The sequence below is a fragment of the Parambassis ranga genome, chromosome 2 (assembly GCF_900634625.1).
Source record: "Parambassis ranga chromosome 2, fParRan2.1, whole genome shotgun sequence".
NCBI classification, from domain to species: domain Eukaryota; kingdom Metazoa; phylum Chordata; class Actinopteri; family Ambassidae; genus Parambassis; species Parambassis ranga.
This window is the reverse complement of record NC_041023.1, coordinates 15,676,185-15,704,140: the sequence shown is the minus strand read 5'-3', so window position 1 is coordinate 15,704,140 and position 27,956 is coordinate 15,676,185. Positions and strand designations below refer to the sequence as shown.

Genomic DNA, 27,956 nt, shown 5'->3' with positions numbered 1-27,956 from the left:
TTTCCTTCATGTGAAGACCTGCGCATTATTTCCCAACTTGATGTCCCCCACCCCCCCGCCCCTCCTCCGCCATTCCCCATGCTTATGGACGACTCAGCAAATTTCTGATGAGGATGCCCGCTGTTTGGGAGGAAGATTTGAGGATTTCACGGACAGTACATTGAGTTTTTTTCTGCCTGTATGGATAATGGCTGCTAAAAATAGCCTGAATGCTGATGAGGTTACAATGAACAGGTTGCTGTTTAGCTGAAACTTACAGAAAGATGCCCAGTTACAGAACATTTTGATTCACAGACTGAAGTTAGTGAGGCGCATCAAAGAGAGAAAGAAAGGGGGAAAAGAATCACTCCGCGCTAATTTATTTGGTTGGAAGCGTTTCTTCTGATCGGTAATCGCTTGAGGAGACCAGAGACCAACAGGCGATCTTGGAAGCAGCTTGTTGATGGCACTACGCACCGGGAGGACTTGGTTTGGGCAGGTCTTGCGCAGGGTCTCTCGGCTGCAGGGCACCTGGTCCAGGCGTTCGAGCAGTCTCTTGTGTCTTTCCGCGAACCAGGAGCAGGATCTTGAAGTCTGTCACCGGGATCACCAGAAGGCGGGGGAGTTCCACCGGTGCTCCGACTCCGGCGTCCACCGCGACCACAGTCACCGGAGCGCACCTTTCTGCGCCTCCGCGTCCAGGCGCTGTCCACACGGCTATCCCCACGCTTGCTGCGCCTTCCCGGGGAATCCGAGGGGACATGAGCCCTTCGGTCGCCGGTTCCTGTTGGCCATGAAGCGGCAAAACGTGCGGACCTTGTCCCTGATTATTTGCACGTTTACATACTTGCTCGTTGGGGCCGCCGTCTTTGACGCCCTGGAGTCCGACTTCGAGATGCGCGAAAAAGAGCAGCTGGAAGCCGAGGAGAAGCGTCTCCAGGGGAAATATAACATCAGCGAGGATGATTACCGCAAACTGGAGACCATCATCATGGAGGCTGAGCCCCACAGAGCCGGGGTGCAGTGGAAATTCGCAGGGTCATTTTACTTTGCCATCACGGTTATAACCACAATAGGTAAGCCTCAGTCTCTTTCCTGAGTCCCAGGCTGTGAAATCAGTGTAAACGAGCCTCTGTAATCATCACAGGTCCACACACTGTTGCGCAACAGGACACAGTTTATTATCTGGACACTAAGGTTTTCGAGGCTATAAAGCGGTTTGTAGGCTGCAGTTAGGGAGGGAGCACGTGTTCATATTCAGAGCACATACAGTCAGACATGAGCAGGGACATTTCTACTGTACAACAAGTCTTTAAAGTTTGTAAGCAACACGTTGCAGCGCTCACTCCGTGCTCCGCGGGGGGAGGTGTGCTGCAAGGATGGAGCTCAGTGCCACCATCACGGTGCAAACATACGAGAATATTTGGATTATTATATACTTCTACAGTCAGTGAGAGTGATGATACGCCGGAGCGCACAGGCATCATGTCCTTTGCTGCGGCTACAGAATGTAACTTTTGACGGTGCGTCACCGGGGCAGCCTAAAAAAAAAGTCTGAGAGAACAGAGCGAGCTGAGGGGTGTCAGACATCCCCCGGGTATCTGTATGGGAAAGGCTGGATGTAAGGAGCGGCTGAACTCAGAGGAGCTGTTCTTTCAGCACCACAACACCGGTTGTGGTGCTGAAAGAACAGCTCCTCCTCTTCAGCCGCAAGCAGGACTGGAGTTTACCAACTGAAACGTGATGTCAGCTCCACCCATCATGATTTACTTTCAACAACTAACATAACGTGTTTATCCTCAGGGGTTTCAGACAAATAATTTACTACAGTCTGATAGCATCAGCTGCACAATCCTTCCACTTCCACAAAACACACACCACGGCTTCTCACCCTCGTGCATTTGCTTTATGAAGGTTTGAACTTTGTGTTTTCCTTTTACGCACCGCAATCACATCACATTTAATGCATTTTAATCCCCACAACAAAGCTGTCGTGACGTGCAGATAATTGGATTTAAATAAAAACAAAGGCGTTTGGCACAATTAGCAAAAGAGGCAAATTCAGTCAGCTGAGTTAGATCAGTCACTTCTTTTGCGCAGCGGCCACAGAGACGCGTGTTTTCCATTACAGCAGTCAGATGCTGTAATTCAAGATGAGGACTTTGAGCTGCTGCTGGTGGTGGAGGTGGTGATGATGGTGATGGGGGTGGGGGTGGGCGCGAGGGTGTCTAATGCACTAAGGCCTGTCCTCTAGTTTGCCAGGCAACACTTTAAAAGGGACGACCGCACAGCGCAGAGAAGTTGGATCCGCCGTTGTTTCTAGGCTACAGCCACGAGAGCCATTGTAATACTCAAGTTCTGTGAAGTGGTTACATTTACTGTACGGCCTCTCTGTAGGAAACATAACATCGTTATGTATAATCACGCTCTTAACGAGTGTTTTTGAAAATGGAGGAAAGGCAGAGTTTTCATCGCACATGCGCTGGAATGACCTTTACTTGACTCTTGTTTGACTGAAATCCTAAACAAGAGGACCCGCAGTTGTTTTCATTGAAGCTGGGAATGAAAGGAAGTGGGTGCTTTTATTTTGAAAGGTCCCCTAATTGCACATTAAATAAGCTGATGATTTTATCTAATATACCTGAAAAGAACTTCTTACTACCACTGTAGCTCCTTAATCCCAAATGCACACTTATGTTCACGTTTTCACCAAATGTGTCCTAATCCGCAGCTGAAAATAGTCCCCCAACAATTGTACGTTTTTGATGTTGAACCAGTGCATCTGTGTTTTTGAAGAAAATTTTGGAAATAGTTTAAGAATAGGAACATAAATTAGTTTTTAGAATGGTTCACAGACAGGTCAGAAGTAAACTTTGTTTCTTTAAGGCTGAAAAGAGAAACTAGGAAAGAATAAAATGGGTGAAGTCTCTACCTCACACACACTCATCTGCTCGGGTACAATATGTCCGGTACTCTCGGTGGTATTACTTTAAGATCTGGACAGATGGAATTCTCTCAGTGCCTTGGGGACATTATGTGTGGCTGCAAAGTTAAGACAATCACCAGGAAAGTGTCTTGAAGTCAGTTTGATATCGTCTTTGTGATTTGCCGGTCACTTCAGACTTCATAAGGCAGACCCATTTCATCCTGCACTCCAAGTAGGTTAAACCTAAAGCTAAGAATCATTTGCAGGTGGTGTTTGACCCAGCCAGCCGTGTCTTAAGGCAGTTTGATGTTTTTTCTTTCTCTGTGTGTGTTTTACTGGAAGGCCCTTGCTCACAGCGTGCCTCTGACAGACAGTATGAGATTTATCACCTCACACCTAAAAGAGATGTTATTGTCTTTATGAATAACCGAAACCAGATTTGTTAATCTGCAGCGGATTGATGGATTTTCAAATCATCATTTCGGCCACTAAAAGTGGAAGTAGCTGTGTGTGAAATGAAACTCTGTCGCAAAGATAAGGAAACAATTTTAGCTGTGTCAACTGTGAGCTGTTTGTGGAAACTAATTAAATTCAGTGTCATCATGTGGGACTGTAAAAATAAGGTACAAAGATGTCTATTAAGATATGTGTTGCTTCCGTGCTTACGCTCTTGCTGCCCGATATGTACACATACATCAGAACAAATAGCACCAAACGCTCAATAGCCAACCTTGGGATCATTTTAACAATACAGTAAATGCTTTCAGCATTCAGCCTTATGCATTCATCGCATGTTCACTGTAAACCTGAAGAGCTTTTCCCATTATTATCATAGCACACTCTATCATCATAATAAACTGGTTAATAACAAGTTAAAACAGTAGTAATGGGGGAAGTGCTGTCAGTAGCACTAGTAGAAATGGTATCAGTACAGGATCCTGTATTTAGTAGTAGTGGAGGCCATGTTGGCTGTATTGCACCATATAGCTGCAGTGGTAATGATGGTACCAACAGTAGGCTACTAAGGTAGCAGATGGTGTAATAATAGCAGCAGCTAGATTGGTTGTAGTTAGGGATGTCCCAATCAGGTTTTTTTACCCTTGAGTCCGAGTTATTTGATTTGGAGTATCTGCCGATACTGAGTCCCGATCCGATACTTTTAGGGTTCTCTACAAAGGCAAATAGCAAGGCGCTCGCTGCTATCATTTATGCTATGCTGGCTGTGCTGTCCTGCACCTTCGCAGGGCATATAAATGTTGCTACAATGCTACAATTGCCTGTTATTGCAAGCAAAACTGTCTGCGTGTGTGTCCACAGCACTCAGTGCTGACTGTTCATCACAGCCACATCTACTGTGCATTTCCACATATGTGCTACCTTGCCAAACTGCCCACTACACATGCCTGCAAACTATACATACCTCGGCCGTTCCAAATTGGGTCATCAAGGTCTTGAATACTATCTACTACCATACCCCTACACTACAAGCAAAGAGGCATACTGTAAAGGAGGCATTAACTTTGACAGCCCTAATAAATATATATCTGAGTCCTGATCGGGAGGTAACATCCAATTCCAATTGAGTCTGAAATGGTGTAATCGGGCCCGTGATTTCCGATCACGTGATCGGGACATCCCTATATGCAGTAGTGCTAATAGTGGGCTAGAAGTAGCAATAATAAGGATGTCATCAGGTCACAGTTTGCGTAAAGTTGTTGGAGAGATGACTAGTAGTACCAATCCTATACAGCAGACTTCCCCCCAGGAGTCTTGGGGTTTGTGTCCCTTCTGATAGAATTGCTTTGCTTTATTTTAGCTCACTTTTGTTGTCACTCATGGTTGAGTTTGATCCTTAATAATTGCTGGTTAGGTTGGGCTTCAAGCAGGGTTTGTCATGACGCAAAGATCACGATGAAATACAAGCAACCATAAATAAAGGCCACTGATTGAAATAGATTTCTGGATCCATAAATCACCAACAAAACAAGTGCTGTGTAATTATGACACTAAAGAAATCAGAATAGTAATGAAGGCAGCTTCTCTGTTTTCATGGATCTAAATTAAGACTTTACACATCTTTCCAAAGCAGCTCACTCTGTTTACTTCATGCTAAGATTCTGCCTCAGTATACCTGAGTTATGTACCCATAAATAAAGATCAACATACAATATCAGCTAGATGTTTTCTTAATTATACAAAGTCATGCCTTCCAAATCTCACCAAATTATAGATAATAGTGGCAGTAACAGTATAGTTACAGTAACATCATTCATAGCTGACTGATAACACAGACTGTGGCAGCTCATCTAATGTGATCAAGGGGAAAAATGGCCAGAGGTCCAAAAACCAGATCCCAGCTGTGACACTGTTAGCACATGTCAGTCCAGCTGTCTTGAGCGTCCCATCTCATCTGCCATAGTCAGGCTGTAAGTGTCCTCCCCTCCGTCCACACCGACCTGGGAGCTGGCCCTATTTGTTCCTTGTGATTAATTGCACCAAATGTGACACTTAGTGATGACAGCATGTGGCGAATGAAACAGGAGAGAAAAGCAGCCATGGCGTGCAGCAGCATGTACGTGTATATACCTGCCTGCTGCCGGGAGACTGAGGAGAGCATAAAAGGAAAAAGTCATCTGTGCTAAATGTTTGGAAATATCAACGTGTGTATATTCAGTAGATATGTAGAGTTCTGGAAAGGACTGACAGCACTGATATCCATGAAGATTCAGAGGTTGCACCAAAACTCTCCCACACTAATGAAGTTTAATCAGCGTGAGCAGCACTTTAATGGCGCATAAAATGCCACACAAAAACATAATTGCTTTTTAATCACGAATATATTTGCTTCTAGTAGCGGTTAAATGAACAAAACTGTTCCTTTAATCAAAATGAATTTTAACATTTCTGCAATGAAGGTTATCCCCTTTAAATATCTGGGAATGATTGTTGGTCATTATCTGGTATGGCGGCTGGACTCTGGAGAGAGTTCTGAGAGCACAAAGTTACACAATTACAGCCTCGCCTGGCTTCAAGCCATGTGCAGATCGCTGAACCACAGATGGTTGACACGTATGGGCGTGTTTTATGTTAACAAGGGGCTACATTATTTTTGAATGTTGATGAACATGTTTTCATGCCTTTTATGCTTATAATTGGTCAAACATGCTAACTATTGCTTGCTGACTTTCAAAGATCATCAGGTTTACTTTTGGTCACATACTGTATATTGTTTGGTGCAACTTCAACATAGTAAAGCATTGTGTTTGAATATTACAAGCCAAACTCCTTACCATGAGTTGATAGCTTGAAAGCAGTAGTTACTATAAATGCTTTTAGTTTGTGAGCAGAGTTCTCCCCAGATCAGTCCGTCAGCCGTCCGTCCTCATGAAGGTGCTTTGTGGAGATGAGTCAGGTGCCGTGTCTTTGTCGTAGCTATTGTGCCAGTCACAGTTTCCATTACACTACGCAGCAACAGTCACTTCCAGCGCAGGCCTTTCTGCTAACCTGCGTCTAAACATTTCATCCAGTTTGTGTGGCAGTACAATGAGAGTACATCGTACACAATTCACTCTATTTATCATTATAATTCATACTTTGAGACCGGATGCTCCTTGTTTTTTTTTTTTACTTTAAACCTGATGTTTATTTATTGTATGTCATATATACTCAAAGAATAAATGCATATTTAGCCTCACAGGAAAGCATATGTAAATTAAATGCTATATGCAGGGACGTAGTGTTGTGTCTTTAGGGCATTCATTTGCAAACAACAGGTGCCCTCTGTGATTTGTCTGGTGCCTCCTCGTCAGCCGAAGGCTGCTAAAAGCTGCACTTTGCCTCTTGTCAGCTGTCATCTTCTGCTTCGATAGTAAACACTGTCATCTCAACAGGGATTGTTGGGTGGAGTCGTGGAGATGTGAAGCATGTGGACGGTGATTGTTGTGTGTTTATTTGCTCGTACACACACCATCCATCGCGTTGACAAGGGCTGATTGGAGATGTTGTGCAATATCACAGGTTCTTAAAGTGGGGGAATTATTCCCTCCTCCTGTATGTCATGTCGTTCATACACTCATTTGAGCATCTAAAAAGCACCCAGCCACTACCAGGGTCAACCAGGCCACCCACTCCTCCAGTTTTCTTGATGACAAATGGACTGTAATACCGCTGGTTTCCCATCACTTAGTATGGATTATGTAAATCAAACGGATTGTATGACTTCTTTTCTCAAGCAGCAGTCAATAAAGTGATTGAGCATATTAATAATATAATACAGGTGATCCACTTATTTATAATGCATGACTCTGGGTTGCATAACAATTATGCATTATGATATTTATAGGCTGGATAAAGGTGGACTTTGCAGTATTTTTGCTGATTTATTGATATTGTCCAACTTTTTTTGTTGTTGTTCAACATCCCTGCTGCATTCCATCACCATTTCATGCCATCCAGTTGTTGTGCTGTAGTTGCGGCTCAAGTGTTCAAACAGAAGGTTCTAACAGCAACCAGACAACAATTTCCCCATTAATTTGCACGTACTAGTTACTAATGTTGGCATGCCTAAATGACAGACGATCCTCTTCATCAACAAGTCTTGCAAACATTTTGTTGACATTATTAGTGGGCTATAGGAAAATCTGCACAACTGTCATGCAGTTCAGTACTTCAGTCTACACCTTTTGATTAACAGTGTTTTGATTTAGCACTTTAATGGAAGAACCTTGATTAAAAAACAAGTAGGACATTTTTCTAAATCCATGTAGATTGCTTCTTATCCTCCTGGCACCTGTGCAGCATTACCTTTGATGCATCCAGCAAGTTGTATTAATGATTAATGGAGTGTTTAGTGGTTTTGCTCACTTGAGATTTCTGTGTCCCCAATTTTGTGAGATCAAATCTGTGCTGTAAATGAACACGTCGCTGTTAGGGCAGCTGCTGTTCTCTGCAATTCCTCACAATGTGTTTGTATTTGCCTTTCTTCTGAAAACAAGACAGCGGTTAATATACTGTCTGCCTGCTTATTGAAAAATGATTTTAGCCATTAACCTTACTTGCACTTTGTAGCAAGTAGATTATTTTCACTTTGCCGGAGCGTCCTACCGGGAGCTTGATGGAGGTCTCCACACAGATCGATGGGAATGTGTTCCTGTGGTGCTGATGCTCTCTGTGGGAGTCGGTGGCTCTTGGAGCCGGCTGGTCTGTTTTCACTGCTCAGAGGGTAAACTGTGCACGCAAGGTCCCTGTGTGCAGCACAGTTTGCTCCTCTAGCTTTATCCTGGGGAAAAAAAACAAATGATGTGAGATATGAAAGACTCTTATAGGTCCTTATCTTAAAGGGGCACTCTTCCTCTGGTTCTCATCTGTTTATTCATTGTATAACAGCCTGTGAACACAGCTGTATCATTGTGTCTGCAGCTCTGAATGTAACATTTCCAAGTGGAAAATAGCCCTGGTGATGTCATCCATCACCCCGATGATGTCAGCTTTGTGAATAATTGTTTGGCTTGGAGGCACAAATTTATAAACCAAAGGAGTTTAGAAAGTGTCATATGCTAGTCATAATTATGATAGGCATCATCAAAAAAGCTGATGATGTGCATTGTGGGAAATGTAGGACCAGAGCCTTAGAATACAATAACTTCCCTGACCTTTGTGACTTTAGCATAGGGTTCTGTTGTTATTTTTTTTACACTCATGTGTTTCTTGGGACAAATTGTAATCCATTTTTTCATCAGGTCTTGATTTACAACCATGTACCTGCACAGCTAATGGTGTTTCCTTCAGCCTCTGGAGCCTGCTAATTAGCAAACATTAGCTTGCTAACAGGCTAATCTACTGTGACAAAACTGATGAATTGAGTATTCGCTACCTCTCACCAGAACATTAGCATTGTCATTGAGTGTGTATGCTAATGTTAGCATTTAGCTCACATTTAGCATCACTAGACTTAATGAAGCTGAAATGCCTGTAATTTATATGAATGGTTTTACATTCTAGTCTTCTCATTTGCATGCAATAATTAGACAGATTATCTCTGTTTTATGGGACTTATGGGTGTTCAGGGTGCTCTAGTGGTGTCATACTGGTCTCACTGGTTGCCTCTGCAGGGGAATGACTTGTACACAGGCTTCTGTAAGATAAATCATAAGTGAGGATGAAGAGAGGAAGATGCAGATAACAAACAATCTGTTAGTTTTTACTGTACACCTCCAGCTTCTCTTTACTGTACAACTGATTTCATCCATCACAAAGTCAATGACATGTGACCAACAGTGAAACCGATACTGTGTTCAAAAGCTGAAAGGCCACAAAAGTTTGGGGATGGTAAAGGAAGCATTTTAGAGTTTCTTAGAGGATTCAAGTGGTGGCGCCGCTGTGCTCCATTCTATCTGTTCTGGAGTGGAGCACAGCAGTGGCATAGGGGGTCTTATCCAGGCTTAAATGAGTGTTTGAGTTAAATAAGCTAGTTTGAGTTGTACCTTGATATTACTGTGGTGTCTTTTTGTACTCTCACAGAGTCCAGCTCACAGAGAGGAGTCATGGTCTTCAGCACCTTGGTGTAACATGTAAACAACATGCTTTAGAGTATAATCCAATCAGTGTGCAGTAATTAAGCAGTGTAAAAGCTCAATTAAACATGAATACTTCACATTGCAGTTAATAAAATAAGCACACAGTAACAGCATTGTGTGCCAACATGAACAGATACAAACCAAAAAGCTGCAGTGCATACAGTAAATCACTTATAGCCAGATTCATAACATGGCTTTTCATGCAGTGGTGGGCTTATTAAATATGCAGATATAAGTTCTTTGAAATATTGATGGGATCTTATATATCCAAAGCTCTGTCATGTACAGTACCCTCACTGAAAACACACACCACAAAATAACATTCATGTTGTTTAACATGCGAGGAACACAGCCTCATGGATAATTCTTGGTTCATACAACTTTAAGTGTGAATATGAGATGAAACTTAAAGCATCTGTCTACATGTTAGTGCTTCATCTCAAATGGAATTTAGATTTGTGTTTGTGGAGTAGTAAGCATAAAACATGCACCCTGTAAACTGCAAATCTTCTGATCTGTTAGCAACAGTGAAATGTCTAGGATAAAAGATCATTTGGCACCCGCTGAAGCTCTCTGACAGCACATTCTGTCTATTGTTGTGTTTTCTGCTTTGCCAGTATGTATATGACTGTGTCAACATGTACTGACACAACGAGCTGAGTAACTAAATAACACACACTGATCACCCACACAGGTGAAGTGAACAACAATGACTATTTGGTTATCATGGCATTTGTCAGTGAGTGGGATATATCAGGCAGAAATTTGGGCCACATTGTAATGGCTACATGACCACAGAGTGTTCCTGGTTTGTTGTGGTCAGTACCTCCAAAAAGGTGTCCTAAGGACAGAGAAGAAGAGCTTCTGTAGCTGGAATCGCTCCTGGTTTGGACAGAAAGGTCAGTCTGCATCACAGTTTGTCGTGTGTGGGGCCACTTAGTTGCAGACCAGTAAGGGGACTCCAACTGTCGCCATGTTGGCAGCATCATAGTCTGCCTAAACTCCAAATGGAGGCAAAAAGGTGAAGCACCAGTGGTGCTGTGGTGGGCAGGCATTGTGAGTTGGCACCTGGCTGTCACTTAACACAGTCACACACCTAATGATGCAAGAAGTGAACTTATTATTAGACAAAAAATAATGATGATTTTCAAAAATAATACTTATAATACCATAATAAACATGTTTATTTTGGGGGTAAATCTGAATATTTTGCAATATGAACTGACTCATATTCATCATAAAATGACTTTCAGCAGTCTGACAGTGAAGAAGGCTGTGTAACATAAGATGTGACATTTACCTCACATCACCCTTTGGCTTGCTTGTTACATTTTTGCTGCACTATGGCCATCCCGGGCTGTGAGTCAGGATGACACAGTACCATGCTGCCAAAACTGAGCTGGGTGTTCCTACTCAGACACAAGGAGGATTTACATTTCATCTTATTGTTATGTTCATACACTGTGTTCCCGGAGTCACTTATATTCCTCCCTGGCATATTATTTCCTTAAAGAACAAGCACAAAATGCTCTGGGGGCATTCTATATAATCTGTCAACATATATACAGTAAGAGTGCAGATGACCAGTACTACTCCATATCTACCACCTGCTGTTAATTCTCTCCTGCTGGACCCTGACAATCATCTTCCCTCTGTAGCTCTGCACTGTAATACACTCCCACACGGTCTTATCACAACCACTTTATTCCATCTGTAGAAGGAGTGGGAGTGTGTGGTCTCCTGTATGAGTTATTGCCATGGAACAGCAGCATGAAATCAGCGTCGGCGGCTTGTGTGCGCAGTGTGTGGTCTGCTAACGTTTTTGATACAGGAGTAATGTCTCTGATACTAAATGCGGTACCCCTGGAGGGAGAAAAGCAAATACAGTGTGATAGCACAGTGGCAGTAGAATTACATAGGCTAGGGAAAACATAAAACAATAAAAAAAGGAGTATGTGATATAATTCTCACAGCATCACCTGCAGTTTGTAAAGGTGTCTGCATGTTTAATTGTTATTGCAATGTTTGATTATTTAAGTCACATTCCTTTAACTAGATGAGCAGAGAAGCTCAGATTTGCTGGAATATTGACTCCAGGCCATTCCATAACCTTTTATTTCTTCTCTCTAAGCCATTCTATGGTGGACTTCTTTGTGTACTTAACTCCAATATCCTGTTAAAATATCAATTTCTCACTATATTATTTTTCAAAGACTCTCAGGTATGATGCAGATTTTGAAGTTAAACCATTATCTGGCTATCTAACTAAAGGACAATAAATCAAGGTGGATGGTGGTTCTAAATGTGCTGGCGACTTAAGTGTCAGGGTTAATATAAGGTGGAGGACACAAATGCAGCTGAGCCGGAAGTATCAGGCAATTCTCAGTGTTTTAATACAGACAAGGTTCGGTACACAGAAGTTCAGTCCGCGAGGCAGAGGTATCCAAAAGGGCACAGGCAAAAACCAGTGGTCAAAGTCCAAAGCAGTAATCAGTACACAGGAGTACAGTCCACGAGGCAAAGGTATCACAAAGGGGCGAAGGCAACGAACAGTAGTCAGATCCAAAATAGTTCATTCACAAGGGACTCCAAAACTCACTCAGAAACTCCAAAACTCACTCGGAAAACTCACTGGGGGAAATCACAAGAGCGGAAGGCTACTTGGACGGCTGTGTCGCAGGATAACTCACAAAACGAACTGGCAACAAGGGGCAGGAAACACACAGGCTTTATACACAGGAGGGCGGGAAGACAATTGGACACAGGTGAAGCACATTAGTAATCACAGGAGGGGGAAGGGAGCACACATGAGGAAGGGGAAGTAAACAGAACTGAAACACCAGGGGAAGATCGAGTTTCAAAATAAAACAGGAAGTGACTAGTAAAACTAACACTACTATAAACAGAAAATAAACTACAAAATAAAAGACCTGGCTGAAACCATGACATTAAGGACTGCTTGCAGATAGGTCTATGCAGTAAACTACTTCTTCAGTGTTTTCTAGGATACCATGTGATTTACGGTATCATATATGACATATGATAGGTTTATACACGGACACGGAAAAAGCCCTAGATGTGTAAACACTAGCTGTGTTGACACCTACATAGGATGACATACTTGCAGGTCACATCCATCACTACAATACAAATGGGGTCTCCCTTGTATTGCTGTTGTCAAAGCTGTCACTGCTGGTTAGCTAATGCCAGCTACTGGCAACCAACCCAGTGAAGTCACTGTCTCTGATTTTTGGAGATTGTTTTGTGTTTAACTGTTGAGTTTCTGTTATGTCTAAGAGGCATCCACAGCAGGCTGTAGGTATCGCAGCTTTTAAAAATAGTTCCATCTGTCACTTCCTAAAGGAAGTTCTAGTATAATTCTAATTCATATTTCATGGATTAGAAGGTGTGATAAATAAAGTGTACTTAAATTTTGTTGTGTCACCTTTAATAATAGGCAGAATTTACTCACTCAAATATGTTGATGCAGTGAAAATATAACAAATATACATGTGCTCTAAAAAACATGAATTTCCCTCAGGATCAATATCTGTCTTATCTAAACTCATTTCAGATATAAGTTGTATGTGGAAAACAGGAAGGGCAGTGTGCAGCCTTGCTTCCAGTCCATGTGACAACAAGCTCTAATGTGGAGCCAAGAGGCAACACTGACTATTGCAAGCTGCAGTTCAACATAATCACAGACCTGCCAGGATGAACATCACAAATGTCCGGCTCATAAAAAAAAAGAAAATAAACTCAGTTCGAGATGACCTTGGGACTACCGCAAAACATTTTCCTGATCCACATCTGTGGGCAGAGAGGCAGCAGGGGCACACCAGGCCAAGTGGTGTCAGTTTCTCCAGGGAGGTGATTTTAGTGAGAACAGCACGAGTGCCTGTTGCTTAGCAGCATTCAACGGCCATATTTCCCGATGCCAGGCAATGAGCTTCATTAGGTGAAGCCTAACGGGGGGATACAGAGTGGGACAGCCCTGGGACAGCTCCAGAGTCCTGCCAGGAGCCAGCTGCAGGATGTACATGCGACGTGACTTTAAATATCTGAGGAAACTCTTAATGGGAGGACTGTGAAGACCACCCTGAGCTACAGCTGCTGTAGAATGCACTCAGTGTAATGTTCTCTACAGAACTTCGATTGACATTTTATAGGAGGAGATTATGCTTTCAAGTTGTCACTTTAGCTGTCATGACAGTGAGCAGAGCTGATGCTGCTGTGCTGCAGGTTTTCCTTGGTTTTTTGGTTGAGATGGTAGAACACACCACTACAATTAGTCCCATCAGAAGCTCATTCAGAGCGGTATGTGTCTCTATGCAATAGCAAATATTATTATATACATTTTTTTTTACGTTTTAATTTGCAGATGTGAGGAGAGGGGTCCAGAATGTGTCCACCTGAAGTGTGTGTATGTAAGGGTTGTTCAAAGCATTGAAACTTTCATGCTTACAAAGAATTTGAGTGTTTTTCAGCTTGTTGTTTTGTTGGTTTAAATGGAGACCACAGATAGGTCCTATTGAGCCCTGTTCACACTGAAGAAAGTCAATCCAGCTAGAGTGGGATTGTATCCGGATAGCCTTTAAGCTGGATATGTTCAGACCTATTTTCACATCTGGCTATCACACACAATCCAGCTTAACCTGGCGTGTTTTTTGTCCTCCAAACCACTAGGTGAGAATGACCAGAAACTGAGCTAAAATGAAATACTCTTAGGCTTAAAGGTAGAGTAGGAGATTTCATTCTGATGCATTTTTTGTTAAATTAGTGTAACTTCTCTTTACAATCCGACAGCAACCGATTAGTTCAGCAGTTTCGCATTAAACAAAGAATATTAATCATCTGTGGAAGCTATAAAACGTCAGCCAATCCTCCGACCCTGTGCGGAGTATTGGCTGGTTGTCACTCTGCGCGCACCAGAGAGGTAGGCGTATGATGGCCGAAGTCACAGACCGTAGCTCTTCAGGTAATGCACGTCCATGTGATTGGGAGACGTGGCTTCGGGGTGAGCTCCGAGAGAAAGGGGCGTGTGTTTATTTTTGAAATCTGGCTGACTCTCACTGAGTTTTCAAATTCTCCTACCCTACCTTTAATGTTTAATGGAGCCTGTGAAGCCAGAATCCAAACTCCATACCCGTGCTCATTAGCCAGAATAATAATAATAATATAAAATAAATTATAACTCACTTTCAATTTAACCTAAAATTTGGGGTCCAGAAGGAAACTCTGAATGACATTAATAAAATCTGAAAAAATGTAACTGAAAACTAAGCAATTGTGTTACTGTGACAGAAGTCAGCAGCATTTTAGTTTCCAGCTGTTATATCAGGTGGAAACATGGTGCAGGGATGAAGCAGAAATCCATACAGCTCTCAGCCATAATTGTCAGCTAAGAAAGTAAGCCTCCCTGCACAGCACTAATTGCTGACCTTTACTTTATTGACAGCCCATTGACATTTCCTCAACCATTTATTGGAGAAATAACTTTCAAGTTTGATTATCTATTTTTCGAAAATAGCTTTTGTTTTTGATGGCTACTGTCAAGACCAACCATGCAGCTCCCCCTGTACTAAATGGCATTTAACAAAGTAGTAAGTAAAGTTCTTTTTTATGTTTACTTAAATGTCTTCTTTTTTTTCCCCCACACTTTTCTTTAAGTTTTAGACCTTTTTTTGGTCACCCCAAATTATGTGCTATTAGCCTACTATTGGTTGGCCAATGTTAGCAATTTGCCTGGTCTGAATGTTTTAAATATTTCATCAATGATGTGGTCTGCTAATAAAAATATTACAGTGAGCCATTCTGATTTTACCCTTAATGGCTAGCTCAACATTAGCCCCAGTAATTAGTCCATTTCATGCATCAGTGGCCCTCCGTTTAGCCAGGACCACATATTGCAAATAACAATTTACAGAGCTGCATCCATTCTGTTTAAAGTGTGTAAGGTCATTGATCTTTTTTAAAAGATTGTATTTTGCTAAATTTTCACACTGATCCTCATAAAAGCGTAGAACCCCTTCTGTCTTTAGTGGCCTGCTGTGAGTCTCTTGTGGGCTCGGGGTGCTTCTGACAGCTGACCATTGTGTAGTAAACTCCTCTGCTCGGGTTTATCATTGGAGATCCTGTAGTAGCTCGATCACAGTCTTAGGACAGACACAGACGGTCTTCAGAGGGATACACCTCACAGCATGCATTTAAAGAGGAGAATTAGTGAAACATCCTATCAAATAAAATATGGAATTATGATTTGCCTTGAAGGTGACAGGAGCATGAGTCACCTTGGTCAACACTTGTGGTATTTATTACCAAAAAAAACAGCGTTATGCTGGTAGTAAAAACAGAAGTAGGGTGCTACAAGGATTATCTGATAAAGTGACTCATTGCTGATTAGTAGTTTTTCCTCAGGTCGACCTCTGAGTCCTCTGTGCGTGTGTGTGACTGAATGCATATGCGTGTCAGAAAAATAAACATATACACATATTGATATTTAAATCTGTGTGAGGTAAAAACTAAACAGAGGAGGTTTCTCTCACTGGTGGAGGATACAAGAATTGCTCCTGCAGCATGTGCCTGCTAAATGTGTTTAAAGTGGCTTTCAGCATGACCACAGACAGCTGGTATAATTTTGGCCTCAGCAGCAGCTTTACTGAGACATTATAAGCAGAGAGAGAACAACAAGAAAGGACTGATAAATAATTCAGCTGTGCACCACAACTGAGATTCTGACTAAAAATGGAGGTGATGACTTTTGTTGTTGCTCTATATGTGGATTAAACGTTTCTAAGCAGCAGATCAGCCTGGAGAGAAAACGTTTCTAGCTGCTAATCGAGCTGAGAGAGAAGCTGTAATATCAAGTCGGTCAGGTAGACTGGTCCAGCTCACCTGGAATAAATGCTAGTCACTCCGCTGCATACATTAAAAATATACAGATGCAGAAGAAGTTATGCATACACCTGCGATTTTGTCAGCAAGTCTATTTAAAATCTGACAAAATGGATGTTTCATCCTGAACTGAACTGCTGCCACTACCAGGTGTTGCTGCTGATACCCATACATTGGGATTTTTTGAATTTAATTTATTGAATTAGATAATGAAACATGTATAGAAAGACTTCCAGTAGATGACAGCAACAATGCTAGCACAGTCAGATTTGTCTCTTTCACACACTCACTGATGTAATAATGTCATTTTCTGAGAATCCACAGGGGACACAGTGAACATTAGTCAGCCTATCTGGGGGTATCTCCATCATGTTGGATTACTTATGTTAAGGCCCATATATGCCAATAATATTGTGTGTTCCTAAAGTAAAAGGACTAGAACATTATTGGAGACAAACCTGTCCACCTTGTCCAAATCTGAAGTTTGTTTATAGTGTTTATCTGTGAGAAAGTGTTGGGATCTGCAGTCTAAAAGCTCAACCAGTGTTAAATGGGTGTTGCATACCACAGTGGAAATGTAGTGGAAGAAGCAAGTCCTTCATTAGCAATTTTTCTACATCCAAAAATGATATTACAGTGATACAGTATGTGAAATGGTCCCTCATTTTTTAAATGCTCTGTGTAGCAGCTCAGAATAAAGGCTATTTTTACTTAGGTGTCAAGTGACCTGGTCAATTTATGGAAATAATCTATGAGCCTATAACTCCTTTTGATTAGCATGAATATAAGGTAGCAGTCTTTCTACACTTACAGCTTTACTGTGAATGTGTAGAATCTGAAAAAGTCTCCACTGGTGTTAGACTGTAAGTTAATGAGGTGTAGTGCTGTTCCTCCCTCTGCCATAATAGCTTCTTTTCTCATTACCATACTTGGCGATGGCAACTCTTGCCTCACACATGCAATGTATCCCATACCTTAGCAACGTGTGTCTGTTGGTGTCTGTTCTTTATGGCCTCGGGGGTTTGTTTGTTGCGCCTCCTGCTGAATCTTGCACTGCTGCTCAGATTCACCAGGGTATCACTGTTCATGAGCCCGTCTCACCATTCATGGAACAAAAGATGCTGCTGTCACAGAGAGATCTTCAGTCAGGATTGACGTAACAGGACATATACTTATGAGACAGATTACACACCCAGTATACACACCTCAAGATTTGAGGAATCTCGAAATTCTCTCAGGAGCTGCAGAATCCGACATCCACAGGCAATCCTGTGGATTATCAGTGTTATTGTTCAGGCTGCTCAGCTGTTGGCACCTCTTTATATAGCCTCTGCCTTGCCGATTCTGAGCAAATGAGAGTACAGTTGTGAGGCGAGACTGTTGGACTGTTCAGCAGATAAATACAAAATGACCCCACATGTACAGAATCCATTCTTGTTTATTTACCCCTAATTGCTACTGTATGCAGTCCAATGCTGATGCCCTGACCTTGAACATTTCTCTGACTTCCCAGACAGGAAATGGTGAAATTAGAATGCAGTCGGAGTACCAACCACATAGTTCTGCTTCAATTCTCTTATTGCTTACTGTTTCAATCTCTCTTAGACTAAAACAGCCAACGTTTCCATGGCTGTTGCCCTCCTGTGGCCTTGTGATTGAAGTCTATACAAAATGTGTCTTGTCACCATGGCAACCAAAATAATAAAAAGAGAAGAGAAGCTTGTTGCAGATAGGAAAGTTTGACATGTGTTTATTGTGGTGTGGTTTAACCCTTTCAAAACAAAAGAGCATTAAATATCTGCCTTCATGGGTAGCTCTGGCTTACTACCACATATCAAAAATGCATTTTTGGATTAATTAGGGACTCTTGATGCCTTAGGTGGCCCAAGGTCTGAGTGTAGTGTTAACCTTGTCATAAACTGGGGGCCTGTACCCCACCTTTTCCACCATTTTGGTTTTTGTGTCTCTCTACCATTTAAGTGACTATAAGTGCATATTGCAAATTTAATGCATTCATGTGACTTTGTATCAACACAAGCATTATTTGCTTGTGTGAACAGTCAGGGAGGTCACAATATGTGCCACTGATGTTACAATTTGTTCTGAGAAATCTAAGGTGCCAAAGTTTTAAAAGAAAAAGAACCAGTTTGTTCTTCAGATAGGAGGAGATTAGCCCTAATAAATACTGTTATTAAATAGTTCTACATGAGACAGAAGGAAACATGGGGACCTAAACTAAAAGACATGAATGGGGAAGGCAGGTGGTGAAAGTGCATCACACTCTCAGTGACTGAAGCCCTTTTTCTCCATCTCAGGATATTGAATACTATCCCTATAAGGTGAATCTACTTTATGTCAGTATGCTCCCACAGAATAGCACACAGTGTTGGACAAAACACATAAAATGTAAATGTGATCTTTCCATGCTGCTGGCAGGCATTGCAAGATATCGGTGGAATTGCCTGTTGATGACGGTGTGTAGGATTTGACATTTTTACCTTAACAATAGAGTTAAGATGAGCAGCAGGTGAAAGCCCATAACCATAATAAAATGGAATTGTCTGGAGACTTTTTAAAAGCCCTGATAATGAAAGGACTTGTTGTAGGTAACCATGGCATTCCCGCTTCCCAGACACACACACAGCTCTTGTTGTGGCGCTGTGGTGTGGAGACTGAACAAGGTGTTCTCACCTCTGTGCTCCCTGCTCTTCTTGACTTTCATTAAAATGCCACGGCCTGTAGCAATTAATGCCACTGGGGCACCTGAAATAACACAAGGCAGATTAACCCGCGGATCAAAGAAGCACAAGGCGTTGGTTTAAGCAACTGCTCGACACTTGTAGAGTAACTATCCAGCCTCTGTGTGTGTGGGTGCTAATGAGGGACTACCTTGATAGTGTTATGAATTATGGATGATATGTATTATATAACCAGCTACATGTGGAAATAAATGAAAAGCACAGGGAGACTGCCCGACGGCAGTCTGATAAAAAAAAAAAGATGTGTTTAGACAATCAAATGTTTACAAAATGTCACCCATGTTTTTTGTTTCTTTTTATTACTTTTATGAATATTAAACACTGTTTCCACATTAATAATGCATGCAAATGGAAACAATGAATGTCCCAAACCAGTGAGAGTTGAACCCTGGGCTTTTAACACATCTATAAAACATACTGATTTTTACAGGATGATAATAAGTGGGTGATAATAGCTATTTATGGGACAATAACAGGTAGATGGACTAGCCATTGTGTTGTGATAACAGGTTGTTGAATAGCACAACAACATCCAGACTGAATGATAAATATAATATAGGCTATTTGTATTTAATCTATATTTGGTTTAAAGACTAATATTAATTAATGAGTCTGTCCATCAAAGAAGGCTCTTGGTTAATTCATTAAAGCACTCCGTGACCCTGTGATGCTCCTTACTTACTTCCAGTAGCAGAAAAAAATGAAATATTCACAATATAATAATAGAATGATATAATAATTGGATTTAGGCTGCCAGCTGTGTCAATTTTAAATTTGAGCAAGAATGACTCACACTCACTTACTCACACACAGACATATATGGAGCTGACACTGTGGGTGTGGGCAGACATTGAAAATAAGTCATAGTAAAGTGGATTGGAGCCAAACAAAGGTTGAGTCATACCGTTTATGATGAAAGCTGCTACAGTATATTCATAAATGTGAGCTACATTAGGCACTTCTGGATGTGACAGCACGCAAAGTGCGGCACAAAGATGTCTGTGGTTTTTTTTTAAATCATTTTAATTAGATGCAGAATCTACTTTTTGATTGTCAACAGTAAGTATTTAATAATAGTCTGTCAGATAGTTGGTTATGATTTCCACGACATAGTAAGGAGACACTGATGTTCCCCAGAGGATGGATTTACAGTTGTTGATCTGGTTTAACTACCTACTGTAGTGCAACAATGATGTTGACATTAATGCTCTTGAATAATAACATACTGTTAACTGGACTGCTTTCACCTATGGTAGCCATTATGCTGGCGGTGAGTCAATATGATGGCCTAATACCAAATGATGTGCACTATTCCAGATGATTTTTGTATTATTTCAATGGCCAATTTTAGAACCAAGTTTATAGTTTTCTTGTCCTTGCAATTACAGCCCCTTGCCTGTAGGGTGTGCTGCAATTCCCTCCTTACAGATAGTTATGATGTCAAGCATTTAGATCCAGAAATTATACCAAATTCATCCTATTCCAACACATATGAGTGACATATGACAGAGAACTATTTTCTACTACTTTTGTTTTCAGTTGCTGTTTGGACATGGACACCAAAATTACTTCAGGAAACCATCATGCTTAAACTTAAGACTAAGCGGCAACCTCTGGGGCGCAGACTTAAAGCCCATGCGGAAGTGTCAAAACTGGCGGCGGTTGGAGCATCCTGGAGCCTCCCACCGAGCCTCAAAATGGCTTTTCAGAAACAAACGGGTGACGTCACGGAAGCTCTGTCCGTAGTTTATACTGTCAATGGTTAAGACACACAGAAAATACAGAGCAAATATATTCCATTTACAACAAGCCTTTCTCCCATTTTCTTGGTTACCATGGTGATGGCCGGAAACCTGATCTGTAGTTTTTTTACCTGCACTTATTGACACTTCTACAGCAGAATTACGGCAATGTAAACACTGTTCATTTCAATAACTCTAATCACCCTTTTGAAGATGTGCCACTATATTGTAAGGAATATATAGAGCTGGTAGCCTTAATTCTCAATCAGCAGGCATCATAGAAGAAGACGGTGCAATCACAATAATCAGTCAAACCTTGTGGTAAGAAGAAAAAGAAAAAGACAAACATGGCAGAAATATGGTATTTGTTGCTGAAGTCATCATTTATTTAGATATTTTAGCCCTTGCTAACACTTTAGGTATTAAAATCAGAAGATGAAATAACTGCTAGATTAATTGTGTATCATCACATCACACATCCATACTAAGATAGCCTACTAAGATGTCCATTCCGTGTGTGTCAGTGTGTTGGGGTTTTGACATATGGGACTAATTTAATAGTAACCACTGGGATGTAGAATTCAGATTGTGACATGAAAGCATGTTGAGCTACAGCTTTTATCCCTCCTCCCACTCCGAGTGACACCAGCTCTATTTTCAGGAGGCACCTTTGTGTCGACGTGTTATCACACTTCCCACTCTGGTTTGTTCAAACATTTGAAGACTGACTCAACAGATGTGCAGTGATACAGAAAGAAAGAAAAAAAAGGAGAGCACTGGATTTAAGAAAACACACAGGAAATGTGTCTGTTTACATCCTGCTAACAGATGCCCAACAGATTTATTTTTAATTGACTTTGGAACGTTAGGCTTTTGTAGCAATGCTGCAAATAATTAAAAATGTGTCTGTCTTATTAAAGAAATCACTTGTTATATTGTTTTATTATAATCAAACATTTATTTTTATGAGTTTTTTATGTGAGCATCAGATTTCCATTTGGCAGAATTTGCAGCATTCTGATTAATGCATTGTGATCTCTTCTCTGTTGCAGACACACTTTGTGCTTCTGCCTGATAAGACTTGTGTGTGTGTGTGTTTTTTTTTTTACAAACAAATCTTGCCTGCTGCAGCAGCTTGTTGGAGAATACAAATTGAAAATGTGTCACTTGTCATCTTTCTTTCCTCTCCAGGAGCTCCTACTAGCTCAACATAAACCTCCATTTTCAAAAATGCACCTTATGTGATATTTGAGTGACGGCCTCATCTTGTGCTTTTATAATTCATTAAGGAGTGTGATTCTCTTACTGCTGTGCACTACACACACTGTCTCTCACACAAATGTTCACCTGTTCACACAAAAGCACCTGTGCATGGCAGGGCTCTGTGTGGCAGAGCAAATATGTCTGTTCCCAAGACAACAGCAGATAATAGAGTCATTATAACAGGACAAACAGATTACACAGCGCGGCGCCGCGGCAGAAAACCACACATCCCCCGTCCACCACATCAAACGAAATACTTCAAGAAACTTGCTCCGGAGTAGATTATGCTACAATTGACAATTACATTCTTTGCTCTGTAATAACTGTAGTTGTGAAATATGGAGCTTCTCCTTTCAGAGGATCTTAAATGTATCATCTTGTGTAAATCAATGATGGACAGTGGACATTATTTGATAAGATAAATGTCAAAGATTACTTTCACAAGTTAATATCCACTCCGTAGGCCCATAGATCATCCTTCTACAGCCCAGAAAATCCCTCTTAATCAACATGTATTTATATTTCCATGGATATAAGGACACTGATGAAGCATGAGAGCTTATGCTCTCACCTTTTTAAGGTGGAAGATGCAGAAAACCTAGTTTAATAAGTTTGAAAAATAACAAATCAATTAACGGCATCCACATTATGTGAAGAAATCGACATGTCTGACACCTCAAATGAAACACCACATGGTTGATGATACATCCACCCAGATATGACACATGGCAACATTTATGCTAATGGATCATGCACTCTGATCAAAAGCAGCTAACGTCTGTGTTAGGAGGCAGGTTGGGGGATGGTAGGGTACATGCAAACCCCCTGACACTGTGAGCTGTTTTGTATTCACTCGTTTAGTTTTATTTTCATCCGTGCTTAGTAATTATTTTTAATCATCATCTCTTTGTGTGGAGTTTGCATGTTCTCCCTGTGCCTCCATAAGTTTTCTTTGGGTGCCCCGGCTTCCTCCCACATTCTAAAGACCTGCTTGTTAGGTCAATTTTTCACTCTAATTGCCCGTAGTTGTGAGTGTGAATGGTTGTCTGTCTGTATGTTGCCCTGTGATGGACTGGTGACCTGTCCAGGGTGTACCCTGCCTCTCACCTGTAGATAGCTGGGATAGGCTCTATCCCCCTGTGATCCTGCACTGCAGGACGAAGCAGGATCAGATAATGGATGGATGAACTTAAGCATAAACAAAATTGTGGTTAAGGTCAGGCATTAAAAACAGGGTAAGGGGTTTAGGATCATCTTAAAACACATGAGTTCATAACCTTAAAGACAATTTAAAAGACAAACTCTTTACTCTGGCAAGGTCGCCATTTTGATGCAATCTCAACTGTTTTCCGATGAACATGATGAGATGCAGCCAGAACAACATGCCACATCCTGTTTACAAAAACTGTAATATGGATTTCATGTTATGCCTTCCTGGTGAGAACAGGCTGGTAGAAATATTTGCCCCAGAAATATTTCCTGTAATGTGTAGACAAACATGCAGACACATAAGGCGCAGCCTATACACTCATGACCACTTACTTTGTAACAGATGAAATTGTGGCATCTGGTTGATGTTGTCTGCTCGCAGGCCATGAAGAGAAAAGTGACAGGAAGTGAAAGGGGATGCTCACCCATATTTATGTATAATTATAATATCATTCAAAATCACCTCCTGTACAGCTGAACTTTCATGGATGCTTTAAAGCCCATCTTTGCAACAAGAAGGTTTTTTAATATGCTTACGCACATATTGTTGAATCGATATCAAACACGCTCTGGTCTGATCGCACAACACACACAAAAGATTATCTGCAGACTACATTTGTGGCCTGCAAATGAAATGAAAGCTGTCGTTCTGTCAAAGCTCCAACTGTAATTCATTACAGTTCATGTTAATTATTATATGTTCTTTGTATGCACCAATCACTAAGGCAAATTCCTAGTAATGTGAACCCCCTTCACTTACATGGCAATAAACACGATTCTGATTCTGATTATGTCCTAATCACTCACAAGAACAAATGTAAGCAATAAGAATCAATACCAATTAATGTGAGCATGATAAGACAGATGGCTGCATGTACAAATCTGTCCTGAGATGTAATTATAACAGTCTGACACTTTTTGGGGAAGTAACAGCCTGTTTTCCTGCATCTTTATTTTCAGTTTTTTTCTTGTATTAAGAAAAGAATTAGAATGAATTTTGTTTTTCTAAGAGGATTAATAAGCCACAAGATCACCTTTGAACATGCTATCTTTGCATGAGTGGGTCATGTGTTCATTCTGTTGGCTGCGACTGCTCTCCCTTTGTGCGTACCCTGCAAGGAAATGATGAATTCCTTCAGCTCATTTGCAATCAGAACACAACTTAAACTTCAAGGACCAACATTTTTTTACATTGCATTTAAAAACAAACACCTATGCTTAAAAGTGTGTCTCAGTGTTTGATATATTCAGACAAAAGAAGAAGAGTTTTACTTGTGTTCCACATGAACAGTGACATCACATCTGTGTGTGATCGGTTCAATCTGGACGTGAAAGTTATTGATATATTTCGTGTTTTGTTCTCAAATTCCACTTATTCTTTGAAAGAAACAAGAATCAGAGGCCAATCCCTTCTTCAGATTTTCCTGTGAATTACCCAGCCACCTTGATACTAAACCTGAGATATGATCTCTAATTGTTGTTTTCCTGCAGATAGCAACAAGGCTACAGAGGAATGTATCATCAGTTTTCTTTTATTGTATAATAGATAAGTTTTTTCACAGATTCATGTAAAAGTATTTTAACTCATAATTCTGTTCGCATTTAATAATAATGTCGTTTCAATTGGTTTGCATTGTTCAAACACAGTGGCCTCTCTTTTTATTGTTGTCTTGGCCAGTGCTTGGAGCAGTTGGAATTTATACACAATATATATTCACTCATCTTTTTGCTGTGTTTGTGTCTTTACTAACTCAGCAGGAGATCTATGTATCTTTCAGGTGTGTAGTAATACACACCAATGCCATGCTTCGTATTGAAACCATGGTTAGGTTGCTGCTGTGGGGACGGGCTTGTGGTGTGGCACACTAAGCTCAGAACATTAGCTTCACTTAGCTTACTTTAAATTTATACATTAAGAGAATGCAGTGCATATCACAGAAGGTTTAGTGCAGTTTTTAGTTTGGTTTTAATGGCATTAGATCTATAGTATCTTAGAAGTAGTATAGTATCTTTGTCTTCACAGGCTTCATGCTGTGCATTTGTCCCCGAACAGCACTGGTTCAGACCAATCAGTGCACAGTGTGTGAAGTCACAAGACTGTTTATGGTTTGGGAGTGTCAGCAGAAAGCCATCCTGTTGGTGACTGAGTTAGCCTGTGTCAAGACACTTGCTAAAAAGAGAGGCTATAACAGTGTAGTTGTAAGTATGAAGAAGGCCTTTTATATACTTACATTTAAGCATTGGCTGATATGTAATTCAATTAAAATAAAAGGTTGTGAACTCTGATGTAAAACTAAAAAAAAAAATCAAAAGAAATTTTTAAACACAATACTGCTTTTAAGCTTTGATCAGAACTCAGGTAGATTATACACATAATACATAAGTACAGTGGTGAATTTTATATTTATTTGATATTTCTGCATAAATGTGACCCCAAACATCAGCCAATGATACTTTGCCTCTTATGTATTAAGTAAAATGATCCAGTATCACATGTTTGATCATGAAACTAAAATAAACTAAAATATCTCTGGTGTTGCTTACAAAGGAAAAAAAGAGGCTTAACAACTGTTCAGCAGTCACATCAGATACCATAGGCAAAGGTTTACATTCTTTTGTCTCTCATGGGTGATTTGTGTGAAGATCTGCTGATGTCATAGTTCCTATTTATTAAGAAATTTAGAATATTTGACAGGGTTCACATACACTGTACATACAGTAAGTTTCTTTTCTTTCCCATTTTCTTAAAGTGCATAACTAAACACATCCTGGTGTGGGTGGACAGCCATATGTGAGGAACACAGGATCAATATTTGAACACAGAACCTGTTCAAGACATGCAGATAAATACATAAATAAATAAATAACAGGAAAAACAAAATGTTGTACATCGCACCAAAAATATGATGTCTCTTTTTGGAAGGGAGTTATTGAAGTGATTCACATGCCAACTGATGGTGGGTGTTTCTTGGCTATGATTTGGGTGTTTAATACTCACAGTTATGGGCTGTGCTAGAGAAGAGATAATCAATAAGACACTTTTTTTAAAGGCCTGTGTATTCAAGAGCAGCAGGCTTCATTCATGCTGTAATCTCTGAAGTAAATATATGTCGCTGCGCACATCAAATCATTTATGCTGCATTTAAAAAATTAAATTGATATAGTGAATGAGTCCTATTGTTAGGCCCCAAAGGTTGATTTTCAAAAGTCTGTTTATGTGTGAGTCAGCAGCTTGTGGTCTAAAGATAAAGTGTAATTAAGCTAAAAGCTTCACTGGCTCCCCCATGACTTCTTTCCAATCCCTTACTCCAAACTCTTCTACCTCACCGGAAACTTCTGACTAATTGGATGCCCCTCCCCCTCCCATAATAAGATTAATGAGGGGACACATTTCTGTGGCATTCACCTACCCAATACCTTTTTGGCAGTGTTTTCAGACTAATAGGGAGAGTTCTTGCTTGGTCATGTTTGTAAACAAAGGCTGAGTAGACGTACAATATTGTTTCCCCAAAAAATCTTCCACTAACTTCTCCGCTTTCTTTTTCCAGGTTATGGGCATGCAGCACCGGGAACCGATGCCGGGAAGGCCTTCTGCATGTTTTATGCGGTCCTGGGAATCCCTTTGACCCTTGTTATGTTCCAAAGTCTGGGTGAGAGGATGAACACTTTTGTCAAGTACCTCCTTAAACGCATCAAGAAGTGCTGTGGTATGAGAATCACTGACGTGTCCATGGAGAACATGGTGACCGTGGGATTTTTCTCCTGCATTGGCACGCTGTGCATCGGAGCCGCTGCTTTCTCTCATTACGAGGACTGGAGCTTCTTCCAGTCTTACTATTACTGCTTTATCACATTAACAACTATAGGCTTTGGGGACTTTGTGGCCCTTCAAAAGAACCGGGCCCTTCAGAAGAAGCCCCTGTATGTGGCCTTTAGCTTCATGTATATTTTGGTGGGCCTGACAGTCATTGGGGCCTTCCTCAACCTGGTGGTGCTCCGGTTCCTCACTATGAACAGTGAGGATGAACGTCGGGACGCCGAAGAACGGGCCTCGCTAGCCGGAAATCGGAACAGCATGATCATCCACATTCAGGATGAAACGCTGCAGCGGGGACGGCGGCGGCGCCAGCCGTACCGAGCGGAAGTGACAGATTTGCAGTCAGTGTGCTCCTGTATGCACTACCACTCGCATGACTTCGGCAGCTCTGGGGGAGGGATGGGAGGCCTGGGCTGTGCCTTCTCCCATCAGAATTCCTTCAGCTCACAGCTGAACCCCAATCAGTACTTTCACTCGGTCTCCTACAGGATCGAGGAGATCTCGCCCAGCACCTTGAAAAACAGCTTCTTCCCTTCGCCCATTAGCTCGGTGTCTCCGGGTCTCCACAGCTTCACGGACAATCACCAGCTCATGAAGAGAAGGAAATCTATCTGAACCCCTCACAAGGACAAACCAGTTTTATACACAAGGTCAAACATTTCCAATGCTGCTCCTTACCAAATCTTATTTCAGCACTTTTTCCTGGTTTGGTTGTATGTAATATAAGTATTCATGGGAAGAGACTTCGGCGTGGACACAACAACGGGATGTAAAGCATGAAGCATGGATGTC

At 41.2% G+C, this 27,956-nt stretch overlaps 1 protein-coding gene across 1 annotated transcript; it reads left to right on the top strand.

Moving 5' to 3' along the window:
- The first annotated feature begins 442 nt into the window (after positions 1-442).
- On the top strand, positions 443-27,956 carry kcnk9 (potassium channel, subfamily K, member 9). The gene is made up of 2 exons (XM_028399601.1): positions 443-1,055; positions 26,896-27,956. The coding sequence occupies exons 1-2, from the start codon at positions 443-445 to the stop codon at positions 27,777-27,779; spliced, it is 1,497 nt and encodes a 498-aa protein (XP_028255402.1). The 3' UTR covers positions 27,780-27,956.

What these genes read in the sequence shown, in the direction of transcription:
- kcnk9 (XM_028399601.1), top strand. Translation starts at nt 443, where the DNA reads ATGGCACTACGCACCGGGAGGACTTGGTTTGGGCAGGTCTTGCGCAGG. An exon ending in CACGGTTATAACCACAATAG is followed by an intron (nt 1,056 to 26,895) that starts GTAAGCCTCAGT and finishes TTCTTTTTCCAG; the next exon opens with GTTATGGGCATGCAGCACCG.